General features: G+C 35.2%; 2 protein-coding genes and 1 long non-coding RNA gene across 4 annotated transcripts; 1 reads left to right on the forward strand and 2 right to left on the reverse strand.

The window, feature by feature from the left end:
* Positions 1-1,457: 1,457 nt before the first annotated feature.
* Positions 1,458-2,664, reverse strand: LOC112695836 (monothiol glutaredoxin-S6-like). Its single transcript, XM_072197965.1, has 3 exons — positions 2,452-2,664; positions 2,270-2,349; positions 1,458-2,049 (listed from the first exon to the last, which is right to left on the reverse strand). Exon 3 carries the CDS (start codon positions 2,047-2,049, stop codon positions 1,741-1,743), a length of 309 nt encoding a protein of 102 aa, XP_072054066.1. The 5' UTR covers positions 2,270-2,349; positions 2,452-2,664; the 3' UTR covers positions 1,458-1,740.
* A 1,908-nt stretch (positions 2,665-4,572) lies between these two features.
* Positions 4,573-8,224, reverse strand: LOC112695837 (OVARIAN TUMOR DOMAIN-containing deubiquitinating enzyme 5). 2 transcript variants are annotated; one of them, XM_025748341.3, is made up of 3 exons: positions 7,870-8,224; positions 6,423-6,539; positions 4,573-5,729 (listed from the first exon to the last, which is right to left on the reverse strand). In XM_025748341.3, the coding sequence occupies exons 1-3, from the start codon at positions 7,878-7,880 to the stop codon at positions 4,859-4,861; spliced, it is 999 nt and encodes a 332-aa protein (XP_025604126.1). In that variant the 5' UTR covers positions 7,881-8,224; the 3' UTR covers positions 4,573-4,858. The 2 variants fall into 2 exon arrangements, with proteins under 2 accessions (XP_025604126.1, XP_025604129.1); XM_025748344.3 differs by lacking the exon at positions 7,870-8,224 and adding an exon at positions 6,838-6,974.
* A 488-nt stretch (positions 8,225-8,712) lies between these two features.
* Positions 8,713-10,268, forward strand: LOC140173566 (uncharacterized). The gene is made up of 2 exons (XR_011862856.1): positions 8,713-8,986; positions 9,303-10,268. It is a non-coding gene; the product is annotated as an uncharacterized lncRNA (long non-coding RNA).
* The last annotated feature ends 12,609 nt before the right edge of the window (positions 10,269-22,877 follow it).

The following is a 22,877-nucleotide window of genomic DNA, read 5'->3' on the forward strand; positions in this document are numbered from 1 at the left end:
CTGCTATCTATGCTGAAAAAGTGCATAACCATCAAATCATGAGATCGATTTATCTTTGTTTTTTTTTTTTTGAGTTAATTATTAATTAATTAAGTATTGGTGTTTGATACGGAAACGAAAACGATATATGCTTTCACTAATAATCACAATATCTACCTACTTTTGGTGAAGCTTTATTTTGAATTTTCATACTATATGTGCTTGTTAGAGCAGGTGAAAGAATAATTAAGGTAGAAAAATTTGGAATGATAATCACTTCACGCAAACTTATAATTATTAGCATAGTAAAAAAAAATGTGAGAATATATGATTAAGCTTCTCAGTCACATTTTGCTATTGACTATTATTATTTTCTTCCATTAGTGTGTCAATGTGTCATTATTTGTCGTACAAACACAAAGTTATGTAAACTTGATGAAATATGTAAACGACACGTCTTAACCTTAACTAGATTAGGACAAGTTTTCAATTTAAAACTTTCAGTTAAAAATGTGAATGTTAAATATGAATATAAATGTTAAAGAAATATCTTAAAAGTAAGACTACCTATAGCCAAGTGTTAAAATTCGAATTTCATTTTATACAGTAATTTATTAACTAGCGACAATTATTAAATAAAGTCTCGATTTGCGACGAATAAATTCTTAATTTATTGTAATGAAAGATAGCATAGGCAACCAAAATAAATATTAAAGGTGCAGCATATTATATATGCAAAACTTTCAATTCCATTTTTAACTTCTAAGTACTTAGAGATTGGCAGAGTCAACAAAATGGTAGTTATAGCGTGAAATATCAGCGAGATGTTTGTATATCAACAAAATTGTATTATATATATATATATATATATATATATATATATATATATATATATATATATATATATATATATATATATTAAATCGTGCATAAATTTACATCTCTATAAAGTGATTAGTCACACGAATATATTTTTATGTAAGGATAATAATAATTAAAAATTATTAAATAATAATTACATATAAAATATGCGTCTAACATTTTCATATCAACAACATTTAATGTATATTTGTACATTATATCACCTTTAAAATGCTATTGCAATTTAAGAAAGCGTTATAGTTTCAGTATGTACGATATATTGTAAAGCTAATAATTAGTTTTAAATTAATAAGAGTAAAGTAATAAATAAATTTTAAAAATTTATAGTTTAGATAAATTAATTGTTAAAAAAATATTAATAAAATCTTTTAATGTGAACACACTATTTTTAAATTAATCCTTATGATTAAAGTATGTAAAAGGTTTTAGTTTAAACTAACTTATCTATTTTTATGATTCTAAAAAACTACATTGATAATTTTTTAAAAAAATTAATATATTCAAAATATAAATTTTTAGGAATTTATTTGTCACTTTACTAAATTAAAATTGAAATAGATGATGAACATACATAAAGTAAAACAATACATCATGCATAGCAATAACGCGCCAAATTTTCATTATGTTGAAATTAAAGTATCCATATATAATATAAGTAGTGCATGGTAACTACTCATAATAAGTGATATTATATATCACTCATGCATTCATAGTTACTATATATATTAATCATATAGCTAATGTTGCTCACTAATTAATTAACTACATATACATAGCAAGAGTACGTAACATAGAAATACATATATGCATATGTAACTATATATCCTTATATTATAGACTATAGTAGTAGTAGTGATTTAATTTTGGTTACGTTGATGATCAAATCCAAATAGCCTTAGCATCTTTGAGCAATGGAACTAACTCATTCCTGACATGGAGGCTCATGATTCTCTTAGAACCACCAATGAATTGTTGGCCTATAAACACAGCTGGCACACTTGGCTGGCACCCCATTCGGATCAACTCGTTCTCAATCTGCTCTCCATTTGAGATCTCATCAAGCTCATAAACAGTTGCATTTGCACCAAAGCTTCTTATCAGTGATTTCATGGAGTGACTCAAGCAACACGTGCTCTTGCTGAATATCACCACTGGCTTCTCAGCCACCATGCTCGCCACACCTTCCATCTTCAATGATTATTATTATTATTATATGTATATGTGTTTATAGATATGAATGATGTAAAGTGAGAATTGATGAAGGGTTATTTATAAGGTGGTGTGTGAGGGGTGGGGTTGTTATTGCATTGCCGACCCATGATTGAAAAATAAAATAAAATGATGGAAAATAAAGGGAATAATAAGATAGAAGAGAAGATTTGAAGAGTATTCTCGATAAATAATGTACCTTTTATTGTACTGCACTTGCATTGCATCAATATCTATCATACATAACAACTTGCCTTATAGCTAGCTGTTAAGGTCGATCTAATTCTTCAAAGAATAAGATTCATCAGAAATATGTGCATCAAAGAGAGCATATATATCTTTTTTCTTTTTTTTCACAAAATGGAAATAATAAATGCTTGCCTTAGCTTCTATTTTGCGCCACATCTTATCATCATCGTCATAACAACACAGAAGTATACACTATTATTGCTATGTGACTATATGTGTGTTATCTCTTCATTTTTGGAGCATCTACTACTAAGGTTGAGAGAAAATAATAAAGAAAGTGGTCCTAAATAAAACACTACTCATGAGCAACTTTATTTATTTTATATATTTTCTTTGTAAGATTCTCACCCCTTCCGATCCGTAGTAGAAAAATTGAAGATATATTTGGTACCATGGTACTCATCTAAGGACAAAATCAAACATACGTACGTAGTCCTACTTATATTAATGACCGTGCAGGAATGTTTATAGATTATTATAACCAATAACTATAGTCTATATATATAGCATATGGAAACGTGTTCATGGTTATTATTATATGATTTCCTTGATTATTGGATGGGAAAACTTAGGGGGGGAGGGGGGGAAGAAATATAATAAATTTTTGTGTTAGTATGTTTCTTTGAACTATGTCATACAAAAATAATTAATGTTTGTAGGTATAATAATGACAAACTTGCATTAGCAAATTTATCAGAAAGTCTAGTGGTTAGTTCGCTAGCGGTGGGGGTTTGAATCTTACTTTATACATGTAACAATTTATTGGCTAATAACAAATTTTTAAATATAACTCTGATACTATTAGTCTTTAATCTTTCATATTGGAAGAACTGTGGGAAAAAAAAAATAGAAAGCATATTAACTGTTATATAATGCACGGTCCCTTTGGTATATTTACATTATCATCTGTTGGATTTTAATTATTAATATTAGATCAAGATCAAAGGTAATGAAAAGAAAGGAAATGCATATGGTTATTGAAGAATAAAATGGAGGTCAAGAAATTTCGAGAGTTATATCACTTGAGGAATCCGTTACATAATACATACATTGTGGTCTCCAAGCTCATATAGGCGTGAAGATCCTTCGATTTTGCTAGAGAAGTTCTTTTTTTTTTTTTTTACGTATTACTTACTATTTATTTATTTATTTATTTATTTATTTTTGTCAGAGTGAGAGATTAGAGATTTAACATCATAAATGGATAACACTTTTAAGTAACAGAATGTGCTTCAAGAACCCTAACTCTTGTATTACTTACCTCTTGCTATCTTGGTATGTAGATATAGGCTTTTTGTGATTAAGTTGTATTCTATTGTCTTAGTGGGATTTCAAGAAATCATGGAGCCTCACGAGTCACGATGATGCATAGTTATCTCCAAATGTCTCTTCTACCTTAGATATTTCCTTAAGCAGTGATCATAAAATATATGAATGGATATATTCTATTTGGTTCATTAAAAAAAAAAAAAGAAAAAGAAAACACTTGAAACTAAAGGGTAAAGGCCTCTATTATGATCTTACCTTGCCTCAACCACGAGTTGAAACTCAGCATTGGTAACAATTCGATAGGGGGAATATATTGTAGAAGTGATTATGAGAGAGACAAATTAAGATAGAAATGGAATAAGAATATATGGTAAAAAATAAAATAAATAAAGTTGTGGCGGAGCGTGACAAAGGCACAAGAATAAAAAGAAAACGAGGACGGTTTTCAGCATACAAGATTGTAAATTAAGGAACCTAGACACAGTTTCTCTCGTTGTTCCAAGCTGTTTATGCTTCAACTTTAACCCTTTTATAGATGCAAAGCAAAGTATTCCCTTTGCTGAATGTTCAACAACATAAAATTTGAGCTGCTCAAAATTTGAATTATGTTGATCAAAATCATTTACGTGGATCACAATGGTTCAATGAGCATGTCAATGACACAGGACTAAGCCAGCGGAATCTTTAGGTAAAAGTAAAACCTACTCGTTTACCTTCATTTGGCCACGTGGCAGAAAACTTTAGTTGTTAGATATTTAGATATAACATGGTATAGTTGGGGGTGAATAGAAAAAAATTAATATACCATGTCCAAGTTTACTAGACTAAACCCTTGGCACTTGCATAGCAAATAGCCAAATACTAATGAGCACTGAAAAAAGTAAAGATTGCATTACTTCCCCCAAAAATTACCTTACTATTAAAGGTGAAAAAAATGGAGGAGAAACAAAAATATATAACACCTTAAAGTGTGCATTATAAAAATACAATAAAACTAAAGTGTGCATTATGTTAGAGCAAATATCTCCCCTCATATATGGACTTAGGTAAACCATTCAAAATCAGGCAGACGCCATAAGAAAAATTTGATACATAACTATCAAATATAACTTATCCAGAAATCATACAGTAGAGAAATGTACAGTTATAATAACCATTACCAAATAACAACTTCGGTTCCAAGAGATCTTCCATCAAATGTTTGGCTTCTAAGAAAAATGCTACGAGGCAACATCGTCATAAAAATGCTTCTTGTGATATACCCATCAGATCATGCTGGGACCACAGAATTATAATGCTCACCAAGTCCAAAAGCATGCTTGTGGTAGGAAAGCATAATACTTGAACTCGATGAGGCAGTGGTAGCAGCGGATTTATACTCCTTCCCCATCTCCACATCCGGGAAGGAGCCGGAAAATATCATAATATGCTTCTTCAAGCAGTGAGTCAAGGCACCAAGCTCTAACTGTCCTCCCCATAAAGCCGTGGATTCCACCTCTTTACAATAGTTTTCAAATTTCTCAGCAAGTGTTTCATCTGAATCATCTTCGATCAAATTTTCTGAAAGGAAAAACGGAAGGAACTCAGCTGAATGCTTTCTCATATAAGCAGCTGCCATTTCTCGAAGTTCTTGGTATGTATGAGGTGATCTACCGCCAGAGAGGAGGGCCAGCTGATCCTCAACAGCTCTATAGAGGCAGTGCCCATCAGGCTTTATTTCACACACAGTTAAACCGAGAGGCTTCAACTTCTTTTCCAATTTTTCATTTTCAATTGTACGATCACTTATAGTGTCACTCTGCTCTGCTTGGATTCTCTGCTCCCTTTCTGCTTCTTGTTGAGCTCTTCGGTCACGCTTCTGTTGGGCCTTGCTAACCCTTGCACGGTCAGGCTGATTGGCAACAGATACTCCAGCTATGGCCTTTATCAAACTGTCTAAATTTCCCTTTTCATTCCCATTACCACCACTGCTATAGCCTAATTCAGCCAGTTCTTTTGCATGTTTCTCTTTAAGATTAGCAGAAAGTCGAGTAACCTCGTCCTCCACTTGTTTCTTCTTAGCTTTCTGTTCAGCCTTGCTACCTCTAGCTGCTGCCTTTTTCATTTCAATTTCTTTTTTCTGCAGTTGTGATATCTCTTTCCTGAAAGTACATAGTCATCGTGGAGAAATGTGTCACATGAGACAAGAACAAGAAAAACTAAGAAGTAATAAAACGTATACAATCTAGAGTGAATGAAGTGATATTTTTGTAATTACAATTTAAACAAATAAAAACAACAGACAAACAAGTTTGAGATCAGTAATGTGATTCAAATGTTGAAATATCTGAAAATCCATAGGAAGAACCTAATGAAACCTCATGGCCACACCTTTGATATCTTATTCATACGCATATAAAGGAAAAATTAAATATGCCTATATCTATGTTGAACATCTGGATGGTTGTGGGGGAAAGCCGACACATATCAATCACAAGATACATTGATATTACTTCTAATCAATAATTAGGAAGCCCATCTGAAATACATTTGATCAACAGAATGAATACTTTACAAGTGAAGTTTGTATTCCATGATTACTTTCAAGTTCAACATGTTAATCTACTGAAACATTATCCTGGATACTCTTCTTATATATAGTGTCCCTTATATCATTAACTAGGTTATTGAAGCTACAGTGCTGTCTAAACACCACGAATTCACCATAAACTCTTCTCTCTTGCTTAGCAACAGAAATGAACTACAACAACCATAGATTCCATGACAAATAGATCCTACTACATGAACATGCAGAACCAAATAGATTCACTAAAATGACAAGCCTAAAACATCACCTGTGCCGCGAAAGCATCTCATCACGAGTTTCCTGCTTCTTTTCAGTTCCATTGTCTGAAATCACTTCTTCCTGCACCTGCTCCTCAATTTCCTGGCTATCCTCCATTGGACCAACTCTAAAACAAATAAATAGATATTAACCAAAAATCACCAAAATTATCTTACAGTTATAAGAAATCATATGCAAACATCAACAAGAAAAGAATCAAAAGCAAACTAAGCATCGAAGTTAGAAAGGAAACAGTGAGGCTATACGCTATGCAACAAATTCTCAAAATTAGACAGTTAAACCTGGATCAACCAATGCCAAATTTTATTGAAAAAAAAAAGAACCACAAAAAAATAAATGGAAGATGCAATGAGTTTAGAAAGCAACAACAGAACAAAGATAAAGGAGAAGGGGAAAATTGAAACCACTGCTTGCAGCCACCGATGTGGAGGAAGTAGCCTGCAGCCGCCGCAAAGAGACGAAATTATGGAAGATGCATCAAAGAAAGAACAATGATTTTATTTCAGAAACAACTGAGACAGAGTTGAGTTTTGGGGACAATGAAAAAGTGAAACCCTAGTGTTAGTCGGTGAAACCATAGTTGTAAGAACCGAACCGGTGATCAAATCGATCAGGTTACTGGTTTATTGGTTTATTGGTTCAACCGATAAATTACTGGTTGAACCGATAAAACCGGTTTCACATAAATAAAAAATATAATAGCAAAGGTATAAAACAAAAGCTATTACAAAATACAAATTCACATCAATTGTTCAATGTTGGAAGCATAACCTATTTCCAACAGTTCAATTCAAAGGGTTCCTGTTAAGCAAGACAAAAGCAACCATATATGCATTCACTAAAATCTGTTTTGGACATAAAACTAGTTTTGCCGACATGTTTTCAAGCCTAAATTTGCCGAATGATTTAAATTATGAGCAAGATTGGTACCTAACTAAGACATACAACCATGAGAAATTGATGAATGAATAACAAGCACTTAACTCGCAAGTAAAATAGTTGCATTCAACTTGAAAATAACCATTCAATTCAACCCACATTTAAAAGCAACACCATAGTAGTTCAACAGCAAATAATTCGACAAAAAGACTCAGAGTCACTACACTAAACAGATTCACAATGGCAAAATAGTTCAACAGCACATAATTCAACAAAAATTGCTAGAAAATCCAGCAATCCATCTTCTAAAGCAAACAGGCATAATGGCATAATAAAAAATTAATAAAAAATCCAGCAATCCAGCCATCACTACACTAAACAGATGCACAATAAAAAATTCAACAAATTCGGTAATTTCATAATCAAGAATCAATAAATTCATAATCAAGAATAAACAAATTCAACCAATTATAATTAAACATTTAACATAAACAGAACATAATAACTACAAAAACAGAGATAATGGCATAATGCGAGGAGACCACCAACGGACCAACCTGTCCGACATATGAGGCAGTGGACAGAGAGGACGCGATGACGCCGCCGACGGAGCAAGGAGCTGCGATGAAGAAGACGACCTGCGAGGCTACGAGCCAAAACGCGACGTGCAAGGAGGTCGTCGGAGCCGCACCGTGTCTGGAAGGACGAAGACGACGAGACGGCCGGCGGGGTTGGAGCCTGGAGGCGTTGCTGCCTTGCTGCCTTGCTGCCTTGCTGCCTTACTGGGGAATGGGTGCCGTTGGGGATTAGGGTTAGGGGGAATGGGTCAATGGGGATGGGGATGTGGTTGGTACTTGGTAGGTTCGAGTGTTTTGTGTGATTATTTTTTTTTTTTGTTATAAAAACCAAAACGACGTCGCTTTAGTTAAGGGAGAAAAAAAAAAGAGAACTTCGAACCGGATGGGTTATTCAAAACCGCCGGTTCGTCGATTTTTCACAAAATTGGACGGTTCAATCCGATTTTATCCCGTTCATTCTTTATCCGGTTAGATTACTCAATCGCAGCGGCTAATTGACCGATTTATTGGTTTTTTAGTCGAATCGGCCGGTCTAGTCAAATTCTTACAACTATGGGTGAAACACATGAGTATGGTTATCATGGAATACGTTTTATAAATTTTATTATAAAATAATTAAATCTAAAATATAATCTATACTAATATAGTAATAAAATTTATAAACACCATATGGAGCTAAAGAAAAAGAATTCACTTAAACACAAAATTTATCATATGTCTCAATTGATGAATATTAAAATTTACATGAGTAAATTAACTACTGTAAATATTAATTATATAAAAAAATTATTTAAAAATCTACATCTTAACTCTCACCAACTCTAACCAAAAGAAAAAAAAGAAATTCTCACCAAATACTCAGATCTCCATTACTCTCCCACACCAACCACTAAACTCCCATCCTGGAAGAGATGCAACAAACTCAGATCCAGGCGAGGAACCAAGCGGTGATAGATCTGTCGCAGCAGTCTCCACCATCGAGTCTCTCCGTTTAGAGAATTGCCGTCTTCGTCTGGCCAGCGTCGCTGCCGACCTGCCGTCCTCTTCTCCGAGCTTTGTTGTTTCGCAGTCCTTTTTTCCAACCCTCCCCTTCGTGGTACTATTTTCTGCTTCTACATGCTTTGGGTTTTTTTTATTTGTCTCTGTAAGCTCTGATTATAGTTCTTCGGACAGTACTAAAATTTGTTCCTTCAAGCAATTATTAATGTATATTTTTTTGGTCTCTTGTTTAATTTAATCTTAGTGTCTATAGAAGTTAACAGGAGAAAATTTGTGCTATTAAGTAATAAGTTGATTTAAGTAATAAGTTGAATCAATCTGCTGCAAAAGTTAAGCTATTAAGTAATAAGTTGATTTAATTTTTACCAACCCACATCATTCATTTGACACCATCACTCCCAATTTTGAAAAAGGCTTGCTGCTCCTCGTTAACATCATCTCCCTCTGCACTACCATAGTCTCTCTTTATGCTTCTTCTCTCCTTCTTCTGCTGCCGCCTCCTCTTCGTCTCTCTGCTCCTCCTCCTGCCTTCCTCCTCTGCTTTGTTCTACTGCCTCCTCCTCTCTCCCGGTTTGCTCTAACTCTCTGTCTCTGCAGGTTTTTCTAATTTCAGTTGATGATCTCTTTTAACTTGCTTTCCTTTCTCATGCCAGTTTTTTCTATTGATCTTCTCAAATGAGAACAACAATACCACGCTCTCATTCCAGTATTTATGCGTATTATCAAGTTCTAAATACTAAAGTTAGATCATGTTTGCTTGGATTTTACCTCTTGATCAATCAACTCTTTATTGGGAATCCATTTTTCAGTAATTTTTTTTATAGAACCTTGCAACTGAACTTGGGATTGAATTTTGCTCTTCGGTGAGTCACACACTCTTTAATCTTTGATTGTTACGGAAACGTGTGATAGGAGAATTTAGATCTAGAAATGTGCCTTCAAATTTGGTAAGTTTCAACTTCTCTTTTTTTTTAAATTTATTTTACAATCAATAATTAGTTTAAATCTTTTGAATTTAAGGCTGTACTATTAAGGAGTGCAATTGGGTTCTCCTCCAGTTGATTTATATGTGCAGATTGACACTGGCAGTGATGTTTTCTGTATTAGCTACAACTTTTTGGATGGTTGTTCCCAAACAAGAGGTCTCTTATGAATTATTTTAGTGATATTATCTTAAGTTATAATTACACCAAGTTTTATTTAAATAATATGATTTTTATTTCTATTTTAATTCATTTTTTTCGTTAACTATGTTTTTATATTTTTATGTTTTTATATTTTTATGCCCACACGATGTAATTGTTGTGTATGTAAACTAATTAAATATATTATGAGGAGAAAAGAAAAAAGTGTGAAAAAAAGCTGCTTTCTGTTGTGATAAGAACAAGCAACGTGGATGCCCATTCCCATGTAAAACTCACATTTTCAAAAAGAGAATGAATATTAAATGCATGTTGAAAATAAAGACCCCATGCATGTATAAATAGGGGTATGGTACGAGACTTTTTACATAGAACAATAATAAACAAATACTCTCTCTTTTCTTTCTTACACTACAAAGCAATATAAAAATGTTCTCTTTCTTTCTCTTACTATAAACAAATGCAATTCTCTCTCTTTTTACTTTTAATACTTCTTTCTATCTTTATATATATATGCAATTCTCTCTCTATTTACTTTTTATACTCTTTTCTATCTTTATATATATATACACATTACAACATATAATATTATTATATATACAAATCATTATTGAGCTAATTATTTTAATGCTAGAGTCTTATATTAATACATCTTTATTTTATATATCTTTTATTTCACAACACGTTATCAGCACGAGACTCTGATAAAATTTTAAGAAGACTCAGGTAACAATTTTTCATTATGTCGAAACTCTCTCATCTTATATCTGGAAACAATTATTTATCATGGATACTAGATGCTGAAATCCATATTGATTCAATGGATCTTGGAGATACCATTAAGGCTGAAAATAATGCATCTCAGAAGGATAAAGCTAAAGCCATGATTTTTCTTCGTCGTCATCTTGACGAAGGATTGAAAAATGAATATCTCACATTAAAAGATCCTGCAGATCTTTGGAAAGACCTTGAAGAAATGTACAATCATCAGAAAACGGTGATACTTCCTCAAGCCCGATATGAATGGACGCATTTGCGTTTACAAGATTTTAAATCCATAAATGAATATAATTCTGCAATGTTTCGAATCACCTCACGAATGAAATTGTGTGGAAAAAAATAAGTGATCATGATATGTTGGAAAAAATTTTCTCAACCTTTCATGCCTCAAATGTGCTCCTGCAACAGCAGTAACGAGAAAAAGGGTTTAAAAAATATTCTGAGTTAATTTCTTGCCTTCTTGTTGTTGAACGCAACAATGAGTTGCTCTTGAAAAATCATGAAGCACGCCCAGCTGGCGCCGCCCCATTTCCTGAAGTAAATACGGCAAATTACCCCAGAAGAGGTAAATGGCAAGGTTTTAATAACAAGAAAAATTATGGAAGGAAAAAGAATTATATTCAAAAGAGAGGATCTCACCAGAAGTGGGATAAAGAAAGAAATATCGGGCAGAATAAATCAACAGAGGATAAGTGTTTCCATTGTGGTGGAAATGGCCATTGGTCACGTACCTGTCGTACCCCAAGGCACCTAGTCGATATTTACCAGGCATCTTTGAAAAAGGACGACAAAGGAAAGGAAACAAATTTTGTTTCAAATGATGCTGAGAACTCCACCACTCATTATGATGTATCTGATTTCTTTGAGGATCCTGAAGGAAATATTGGTCATTTGATCAATGATGGAATAGTTTAATATGTGGGATTGTGAAGCATCTATGTAAAGAACTTATTGTTAAGTTTTATTTTCTATGTATTTAAGTTTCAAATGTGATGTACATAAATAATGAAATATTAATGTTTATGAATTTTAAAATTATTAAATGTGTCAAATTTTAAAATAAAATTTTAGTATATGACATTATTTTATGTACAGTGTTTCTTAGAAAAATAATTCTGATCAAGTATTCAATTTAACTGTGCATACTACTCATTTTATTATTATTTGTTTTTGAAGAGAATGACAAGGATATGTAATGAAGATGTATGCCTTGCGGATAGTGCAAGTTCGCACACTATTCTCAAAAGTGATATATATTTTACCCATCTTGTGCCAAAAGAGGAATATGTTAATACTATTATTGGCTCAGGCAATGTGATAGAAGGCTTCGGAAGAGCTATAATTTTATTTTCTGGAGGAAAAAAATTTATAATAAATAATGCACTATTATCTACCAAGTCTCTGAGGAACTTGTTGAGTTTCAAAGATATTCACCGAAATGGATATCATGTTGAGACGATGAATGAGGAAAATCATGAGTATTTATGTATCACAACTCATGATTCAAATAAGAAAGTTATATTAGAAAAATTACCCTCACTTTCATCTGGGTTATATTATACCAAGATTAGTGCAATTGAATCACATGCCATTGTAAACCAGAAGTTTACTAGGTCAAATGAGTTCATAACTTGGCACGGCCGATTGGGTCATCCGGGAACAACCATGATGAGAAAAATTATTGAAAACTCTCATGGACATTCACTAAAGAACCAGAAGATTCTTAAAACTAGTGAATTTTGTTGTGCTGCATGTTCTCAAGGAAAGTTAATTTTAAGGCCATTACTAGTAAAGATTGGATTTGAGTCCCCTGATTTCTAGAAAAGATTCAAGGTGATATATGTGGACCTATTCATCCACCATGTGAATCTTTTAGATATTTTATGGTCTTAATAGACGCATCTTCGAGATGGTCACATGTGTGCTTATTATCTTCTCGCAACCTGGCGTTTGCGAGATTATTGGCTCAAATTATTCGATTAAAAGCACAATTTTCAGAAAATCCAATCAAAGCAATTCATCTTGATAATGCTGGTGAATTTACTTCCTAAGCTTTTGATACTTATTGTATGGCTAATGGTATAAGTGTTGAACATCCAGTAGCTCATGTTCACACACAAAATGGGTTAGCAGAATCACTTATTAAACGCCTCCAATTAATTGTTAGACCCTTACTTATGAGAACAAATCTCCCAACTTCGGTTTGGGGCATGCTATTTTACATGCCGCAGCACTTATTCGTTTGAGGCCAACGAGTTACCATCAGTTCTCTCATATGCAATTAGCTTTTGGCCAGCAGCCAAATGTTTCCCATTTAAGAATATTTGGGTGTGCGATATATGTTCCCATTGCACCACCTAATCGCACCAAAATGGGACCCCAAAGAAAATTGGGAATATATGTTGGATATTATTCTTCTTCTATAGTGAGGTATCTTGAGATACAAACTGGAGATGTATTTAAAGCCCGGTTTGCGGATTGTCATTTTGATGAATCAAGATTTCCAACATTAGGGGGAGAGAAAAAGATTCCTAAAAAGGAACTTAATTGGAATGCGTCATCGTTGATGTATTTAGATCCTCGATCAGGGCAATGTGAACTAGAAGTTCAAAAGATTATACATTTGCAAAGAATAGCAAATAAATTGCCTGATGCATTTTCCGATACAAAGAGGATAACCAAATCTTATATACCAGCAGAAAATGCTCCAATTTGAATTAATGTCCCAGTAGGACAAGTAGCCACTGAAGCAAATTCACGCCAGAAGCGTAGCAGGCCTGTCGGTTCCAAAGACAAAAATCCTCGAAAGAGAAAAGAGGTAAATAATATTCCTGTTGAAAAAGACATAGTAGAGACACCTGCAGTTGTCCAAAATCATGATATAACGCCAGAAGACGTTCAAGTACCTGAAAATAGTGAAAATGACGAGATCTCGATAAATTATGTCTTTACAGGAGAAAAATGGGACCGAAATAAGACAATTGTCAATAAAATATTTGCATATAATGTGGCATTAAATATCATGCATGAAAGTAAGGATCTTGAGCCAAGATCAGTCGAAGAATGTCGACAAAGGAATGATTGGCCAAAATAGAAAGAAGCCATGAAGGTTGAATTAGACTCACTTGCAAAACGTGAAGTCTTTGTACCTGTAGTCCGTACACCTGAAGATGTAAAACCTGTTGGATATAAGTGGGTATTTGTGAGAAAACGAAATGAGAAAAATGAAGTTGTGCGCTACAAAGCCCAACTTGTGGAACAAGGTTTTTCACAAAGGCCCGGTATAGATTATGAAGAAACGTATTCCCCTGTAGTGGATGCGATAACATTGCGTTATTTGGTCAGTTTATCTGCATATCATAAACTGCATATGCATTTAATGGATGTGGTAACAGCCTATTTATACGGCTCATTAGATCGGGATATATATATATATATATATATATATATATATATATATATGAAAGTTCCTGAAGGACTAAAGATATCTAAACCATCCAATGAATATTCGCAAGGGTTATACTCAGTCAAATTGCAAAGATCTTTATATGGCCCAAAGCAATCTGAACGAATGTGGTATAATCGTCCTACTGAGTATCTGGCCAAAAAACGGATTCAAGAATGATGATATATGCCAGTGTGTTTTCATAAAGAAAACTGCTTCTGGATTTATTATAATTGTTGTGTACATTGATGATTTAAATATCATTGGGACACCTGAAGAGATTCCAACAATTATAAAAACTCTAAAAGAAGAGTTTGAGATGAAAGATCTTAGAAAGACTAAGTTTTGTCTCGGCCTGCAGATCGAGCATATAAAAAGTGGGATCTTTATTTATCAAACAACATACACAGAAAAGATCTTGAAAAGATTTTATATGGATAAGTCACATCCATTAAGTACCCCAATGATCGTAAGATCTTTGGATGTGGAAAAAGATCAATTCCGTCCTAAAGAAGAGAATGAAGATATCCTTGGTCCTGAAGTACCATACTTAGTGCCATTGGAGCGCTAATGTATCTTGCTAATAATACGCGACCTGACATATCATTTACTGTGAATTTACTAGCAAGATATAGTTCCTCTCCAACCAGAAGACATTGGAGTGGAATCAAACAAATCTTTTGATATCTTCATGGGACGGTTGATATGGGATTGTTTTATCCCTATGGATCCAAGTCACAACTAGTTGGCTATGCAGATGCCGGATACTTGTCTGATCCACATAAAGGGAGATCTCAAACAGGATATCTGTTTACATATGATGGAACAGCTATATCATGGAGGTCCACGAAATAGACGATTGCTGCAACCTCCTCTAATCATGCTGAAATACTTGTGATACATGAAGCTAGTCGCGAGTGTTTTTGGCTCAGGAGTTTGATCCAATATATTCTATCATCATGTGGACTGATTGATCATATGATAGCTCCAACTGTCCTGTTTGAAGATAATACAGCATGCATTGCTCAACTTAAGGGTGGATACATCAAAGGTGATAGAACAAAGCATATTTCTCCCAAATTCTTCTTCACTCATGATCTTCAAAATCAAGGGACAATTGATGTCCAACAGATCCGCTCAAGTGACAATCTGGCAGATTTATTTACAAAGTCACTCCCAAAATCCTCCTTTGAAAGATTGGTACATGAGATTGGGATACGCCGATTTCGAGACATTAAATGATGTCAGCAAGAGGGGGAGACTGTACTCTTTTTTCCTTGGTCAGGTTTTTTTCCCATTGGGTTTTTCTTGACAAGATTTTTAATGAGGCAGTCTCCATCACAAAGGATATTGTACTCTTTTTCCTTCACTAAGATTTTTCCCACAGGATTTTCCTTTAGTAAGGTTTTAATGAAGCAATAATCCTAAATGGGCATCCAAGGGGGAGTGTTGTGATAAGAACAAGCAACGTGGATGCCCATTCCCATGTAAAACTCACATTTTCAAAGAGAGAATGAATATTAAATGCATGTTGAAAATAAAGACCCCATGCATGTATAAATAGGGGTATGGTACAAGACTTTTTTACATACAACAATAATAAACAAATACTCTCTCTTTTCTTTCTTACACTACAAAGCAATATAAAAATGTTCTCTTTCTTTCTCTTACTATAAACAAATGCAATTCTCTCTCTTTTTACTTTTAATACTTCTTTCTATCTTTATATATATATTTATGCAATTATCTCTCTTTTTACTTTTTATACTCTTTTCTATCTTTATATATATATATATATATATATATATATATATATATATATATATATATATATATATATATACACATTACAACATATAATATTATTATATATATATATATACAAATCATTATTGAGTTAATTATTTTAATGCTAGAGTCTTATATTAATACATCTTTATTTTATATATCTTTTATTTCACAACACTTTCATTCATTATCATTGTACAATATCATTGTAGAAATTTACAAAATACAATTCAAAGAGGAAGGATAAGACTAGTTACATATAAGCTACATAACTATATGTAACAACACTAAATGCAATCCAAATTGCTGAAATACACCGTACTAAATGAGTAATCACCGTAACCTACGATTGTCAATACAGCCAAATAAAAACTATCAAAAATACTTATATCCTCTAAAAAATAGGCCATAATTGTTCCACTACCAATGACTAAGAAGATAATAATAACGGCTGAAAAAACTTTTACTTTTTGGACTAACTTATTCTCAATTATCCACCCATTTGGTATGCATGCTGCAAGTGTTGTAATGATGCATGGTTATAACTTTTTAAGAAGGTATTGTATGAAGTTTTGAAGAATATTAGATGTAAAAGAGCAACAAAGAGATACAAAAATAGTTCCTATTTTACTTCATGTAGAACGAGGAGTAACATCCCTATATCCTATCTGTACTTAATGTAACTGAAGTAAAATAAAGAATATCTACAAATTTTTTTATAGACTTAACCTTAAATTTGCCCTTCAAGTAAATTATAATTCCAACAAAAAAAAAGACACACTAAAGTTAATATAAAAAATAAAATAAAAGCATGTCCCTGAAATTAAATCATAAACTTTTTATAATAAACAAATTAAAAATATGTAAACAATAACATGTTAAAGAGTTATATCTAAAATTATATTTTAATTATATATTTATTAATTTTTTATTTCAAATAATTTTTTTAATAAAATAATTACAAAATTAGAATTGATTTCTTTAATTATTCTAAATATTTTTTTAATATTTTTTTAATTTTGAATAAAGAAATACAATTAGAAACGTCTTTCTTTTTAATATAAAAAAATTTAATATAATGATTCATACTCAATAAATATTTTTGGATTCTTATTTTTAAGATTTTTAAACAATACATGACCAAACTAATTAATTTAAAATATAAAATAGCAATAATACCAAATAAAAAAAAGTATTTAAAGGTAAAAAAAATTAAAATTATAGCCCAAGTTCAATGTATAATAACAGAAAATTAACACACACCTGTAGAAAAGGTAGGACAACCGACATAAGATTTTGCCACCATGATGGTGGATTTCCACCATTAGCTTCCGTCTCTGCAGCAGTTTCAGGATCTCTATCACTGGCCGTTAAGGAATGACCGGTGGTGATGAGGGGGTTGAGATTGTTGGGGTTGGCAGTGTCGGATACCACTGGTAAGGACCGGGGGCGACGAGGGGGGAGGGTTCTGGGGTTGGCGGTGTCGGATCCCGCTGGTAAGGATCGACTGCGGGTGATGAGGGGGTGAGAATGTTGGGGTTGGCGGTGTCGGATACCACTGGTAAGGATTGACTGCGGGCGACGAGTGGGGTGAGGGTGCTGGACTGACTGGTGGCAACGAGGGTGCTAGGGTTGGCGGTGTTGGATCCCGCTAGTAAGGATCAACTGGGGGCGACGAGGGGGGTGAGGACGCTGGGGTTGGCGATGTCGGATCCCGCTGGTAAGGATCGACTGCGGACGACGAAGGGTGAGTGTGCTGGGGTTGGCGGTGTCAGATATCACTGGTAAGGATCGACTGTGGGCGACGAGGGGGGTGAGCGTGCTGGACTGACTGGTGGCGACGAAGGGATTGGTGGCGACGAGGGGGTGAAGGTGCTGGGGTTGGCGGTGTCGGATACCGCTGGTAAGGATTGACTGCAGGCGACGAGGGGGGTGAGGGAGCTGGACTGACTGGTGACGACGAGGGGGTTGAGGGTGCTGGGGTTGGCGGTGTCTAGCGATGGTGGTGGTAGAATGGAGGGGGTGGGGTGGCAGGGGCGGTGGGGGTGGCGGTGATGGGGTGGATGTGGCTTCGGTGGTGGTGATGGCGTCGGCGGCAATGGCAGTGAAGACGACGGAGGTGACAACTTTGGCGGCGAAAATGATGGCAGCAACAAAAATGACGACGGAGGGGCCGGCGGCAATGGCGGCGGCGGCAGTGCTGGTGGCGGTGGCGGTGTCGGGGTTGGCATCGGCGGCTGCAGTGTTATCGGCGGTGATGGTGGGCGTGGCGGTGGTGTGGTAGTGATGAGGGTGGGGCTGGGTACTGGGGATGAGTCAGCCTCTCCAACATAGTCATAGGGCTGTAAAAAAAATAAAGTGGAAAAAAAGTATTGGATCCACAATTTTAAAGGTCCAATTCTGAAATAAAGTGAGCATAAGACCATGTGTGTCATGAGGTATGGATTGTATGTGTGGTTGGTGATGCCTTTTGGCTTGACCAATGCTCCTGCGACCTTCTGTACCTTGATGAACGAGATCTTTCGATCTTACCTTGATCGGTTTGTAGTGGTCAACTTGGATGACATTGTTGTCTATAGCAATACCTTGGAGGAACATGTAGAACACTTACGAACCGTGTTTAAGATCTTGCAAGAAAATAACTTATATGTGAAGAAGGAAAAGTGTTCCTTTGCAAGGAACGAAGTCCACTTCTTGGGACACATCATTAAAGATGGAACTCTCTGCATGGATCAAGGAAATGTGAAGACTATCACAGAATAGGAGCCACCAAATAAGGTATCTGAATTGAGGTCATTCCTTGGGTTGGATAATTACTATCGGAGGTTTATCAAGGGATACTCCACTAAGGCTGCACCATTAACTGATCTTCTCAAGTAAAATCACTCTTGGGAATGGTCAAAGGAATGTCAAAAGGCTTTTGATGAGTTGAAGGCTGCTATCACAGAAGGACCAGTACTAGCACTACCGGACTACTCAAAGGTGTTTGAAGTCCACACTGATACTTCTGACTACGCTATTGGAGGGGTTCTGATACAAGAAGGGCATCCTATTGCCTTTGAGAGTCGCAAGTTAAATGATACAGAGAGGCGATACATTGTCCAAGAGAAGGAGATGACCACGGTGGTGCATTGTCTGAGAACTTGGCGTCACTACTTGCTTGGTTCACACTTCATCATCAAGACAGACAATGTGGCTACAAGCTACTTCCAAACTTAGAAGAAGTTAAGCCTCAAACAAGCTAGGTGGCAAGATTTCTTAGCTGAGTTTGATTTCAAACTTGAATACAAGTCAGGCAAGACTAATGTGGTAGCAGATGCGCTGAGTCGCAAGGTTGAGTTGGCGGCCATTTTTATGGTTGAAGGAGATATTGTGCATACCATCAAGGAAGGGTTGCACCACGATCCATTAGCCAAGAAGTTGGTAGAGTTAGCCAGAGAAGGTAAAACCAAAAGATTTTGGCTAGAAAATGACCTTCTCTACACTAAAGGGAGAAGACTATACGTCCCTAAATGAAAAAATTTAAGAGAAAAATTAGGGAGACAATGCCATGACACCAAGTGGGCTGGTCACCAAGGTCAGCGAAGGACCTTGGAACTCATTGAATCTTCTTATTATTGGCCTCAAATGAGAGATGAAGTGGAGAGCTATGTGAAGACTTGTCTTGTGTGCCAACAAGATAAGATTGAAAATAAGACACCAAGTGGTTTGTTGGAACCTCTGCCTCCATCAGAGCGATCGTGGGAAAGTGTCTCTCTATATTTCATCTCTGTCTTACCAAAGTCCGAGGAGTTTGGATCTATTCTCGTGGTAGTGAATCAATTTTCGAAGTACGCTACTTTTATACCTGTCCCTACTGATTGCACTGCAGAAGAAGCAGCACGACTATTCTTCAAGAATGTGGTGAAGTACTAGGGATTGCCTAAGAGCATCATTAGTGATCGAGATATACGCTTCACAGGAAGACTATGGACAGACTGAGAGAGTGAATGCCTTACTCGAGTGTTACTTGAGACATTTTGTAAGCGCTAATCAGAAGAACTAGATAAAACTTCCCGACATTGCTCAGTTCTCATACAATTTGCAAAGGAGCAAATCCATAGGGAATAGTCCGTTTGAGATTGTGACTAGACAATAGCCACTTACACCTCACTCTCTTTCTTTTCCTTACTCTGGGAAGAGCCTTGGAGCTTATCATATGATTAAGTCATGAGAAGAATAAGCAGATGCCACTCGTTCTTACGTCGACAAAGCTGCAAAGAGGATGAAGAAATGGGCAAATAAGAAGAGGAGGCATGCAAGCTATGAAGTGAGAGACAAGGTAATGATCAAACTTCTTCCACAACAATTCAAAGCCTTTCGCAAGGTTCATAAGGGTTTAATCCGCAAATACAAAGGGTCATTTGAGATCATTGGACGTGTTGAGGAGGTTGCTTACAAAGTACAACTTCCTCCCTCTATGAAGATCCACCCGGTCTTCCATGTGAGTATGATTAAACTATATCGTAAATACCAAGATGAACTGAGTAGAGGTGACTCAAGTCGTGCTCCACCTGTGGTGATTAGATCCTTTGATAAAGAAATCAAAGAGATCTTAGCTAATCGCATCGTGCGACGAAAATGAGTACCACCAAATATCCAATACTTGATCAAGTGGAAAGGACTCCCGATAACCGAAGCTAGCTAAGAAGCTTGAGAAGATCTATGGCAATTTCAAGAACACCTAGAGCGCTATCATGAACAGAACGCGACGAGGACGTCTGCGCATTAGGTGGGGAAGAATGTCACGGTAAATTTTAGAAGGTTAAATTTAACAGTGTTTGTAGAATTTTCCAAAGTATTTGAGAATGCTCTAGATGGCTCCAGAACGTTCTAGAATGTCCTAGAAGGTTCCAGAACATCCTAGAAGATTCTAGAAGACTCTAGAAGATCATAGAGTATTCTAGAAGAGTGTGGATATATATAGAACTATGAATAGTAGTATGGAATAATCTAGAAGTATTTAGAAAATTGTGGTAGGATAAAATTTTTTTATGAAGGTTCTAGATGATTAATCTGGACCATTGATTAGATTTAATCCTAACCATCTATTAAGGAGGTGGATGGCAGGAGGTGAAAGTTAGTGTGAGTTATGTGTGAATCATTTGTAACAAACACTTGAGCAATAAAGTGTTCTTATACCAAAACTTCCTTTCTCTTTTGTTCTCTTGTATTCTTAGCTTTCTTGCTAAGTATTGAGGGTTAGGCTGATTTGGTCTTAGCTTAAGAGGTTGAGTAAGTTCGAGTGCCAGCACGGTAGCGTTGGAGTGTGTCCAACGCCGTGACAATATGGAGCTTAAGAAAAAGAATTCACTTAAAAATAAAATTTATCATATGTCTCAATTGATGAATACTAAAATTTACATGAGTAAATTAACTACAGTAAATATTAATTATATAATAACTTTTTTATTTAAAAATCTACATCTTAACTCTCACCAAACCTAACAAAAAGAAAAAAAAACTCTCACCAAACACTCAGATCTCCATTACTCTCCCACACCAACCACTAAACTCTATTCTTGGGAGAGATGCAAGAAACTCAGATCCAGGCGAGGAACCAGGCGGCGAGAGATCTATCGCAGCAGTCTCCACCATCGAGTCTCTCTGAGGATTGCCATCTTCATCTGGCCAGTGTCGTCGCCGACCCGCCATCCTCTTTTCTGAGTTCTGTTGTTTTGCCGTCCTCTTCTCCGACCCTCCCCTTCGTGGTACTATTTTTTGCTTCTACATGCTTCGGGATTTTTTTTGTCCTTGTAAGCTCTGATTATAGTTTTTCGGACAATGCTAAAATTTGTTCCTTCAAACAATTATTAATGTATATTTTTTTGGTCTCTTGTTTAATTTAATCTCAGTATCTATAGAAGTTAACAAGAGAAAATTTGTGCTATTAAGTAATAAGTTGAATTAATCTACTGCAAAAGTTGTGCTATTAAGTAATAAGTTGATTTAATTCTTACCAACCCACACCATTCATTTGACACCATCACTCCCAATTTTGAGAAAGGCTTGCTGCTAGGGGTGTCAGGCGGGAAAACCCGCCCCGCCCCGCCCCGCCGGAAACCCGCTCTCTGGCGGGCTGGCCCGCCCCGCCCCGCCTATTCAGGCGGTCCCAAAATCCTAGCCCGCCCCACCTAATGGCGGGCTGGCGGGCTAAGCCCGCCTAATTAGTTTTTTTTTAAATAAGAAAAAATATCTTCTATTTAAATCAATATAAATCGGGCTAAGCCCGCCTAATTAATTATTTTTTTTAGAAGAACATATCTAATATCTTCTATTTAAATCAATATAAATACAAATATTAAATATAAATAGTCTTCAAAGGATATAAATAGTCTTCAAAGTAAATAAACATAATCCAATTATCCAAAATACTCAAGTCATAGTTATAAATAGTCCCATAGACAAAATAAATATATAATCCAAAGTCCAAAAACATAATTATAAATAGTTTTCAAAGCAAATTAAACTTAATTCAATACACTTAATTTTCATCTTCATCTTCATATAAGTCAATAACATCATTGGAACCAACTCCTGAAGAATAACCTTCTCCTTTTGCAATATCTTCCTGATCTTTATCTTCCTCTAGAAAAAAGTAAATAAATATATTAGCAAAATAGTACATAATAATGTTCAAAATCACTCAAGTATGTATGTCATAAATATAATATACCAAAATCATCATATCCACGTATCCAATTTCTGGTGCAAATCACCGCTTCAACATTATCTGACAACAAACGACTTCTATACTTATTCAAAACATGAGAACCCATGCTAAATGCAGATTC

This window comes from Arachis hypogaea, chromosome 6 (assembly GCF_003086295.3).
Source record: "Arachis hypogaea cultivar Tifrunner chromosome 6, arahy.Tifrunner.gnm2.J5K5, whole genome shotgun sequence".
In the NCBI taxonomy this organism is placed as follows: Eukaryota; Viridiplantae; Streptophyta; class Magnoliopsida; order Fabales; family Fabaceae; genus Arachis; species Arachis hypogaea.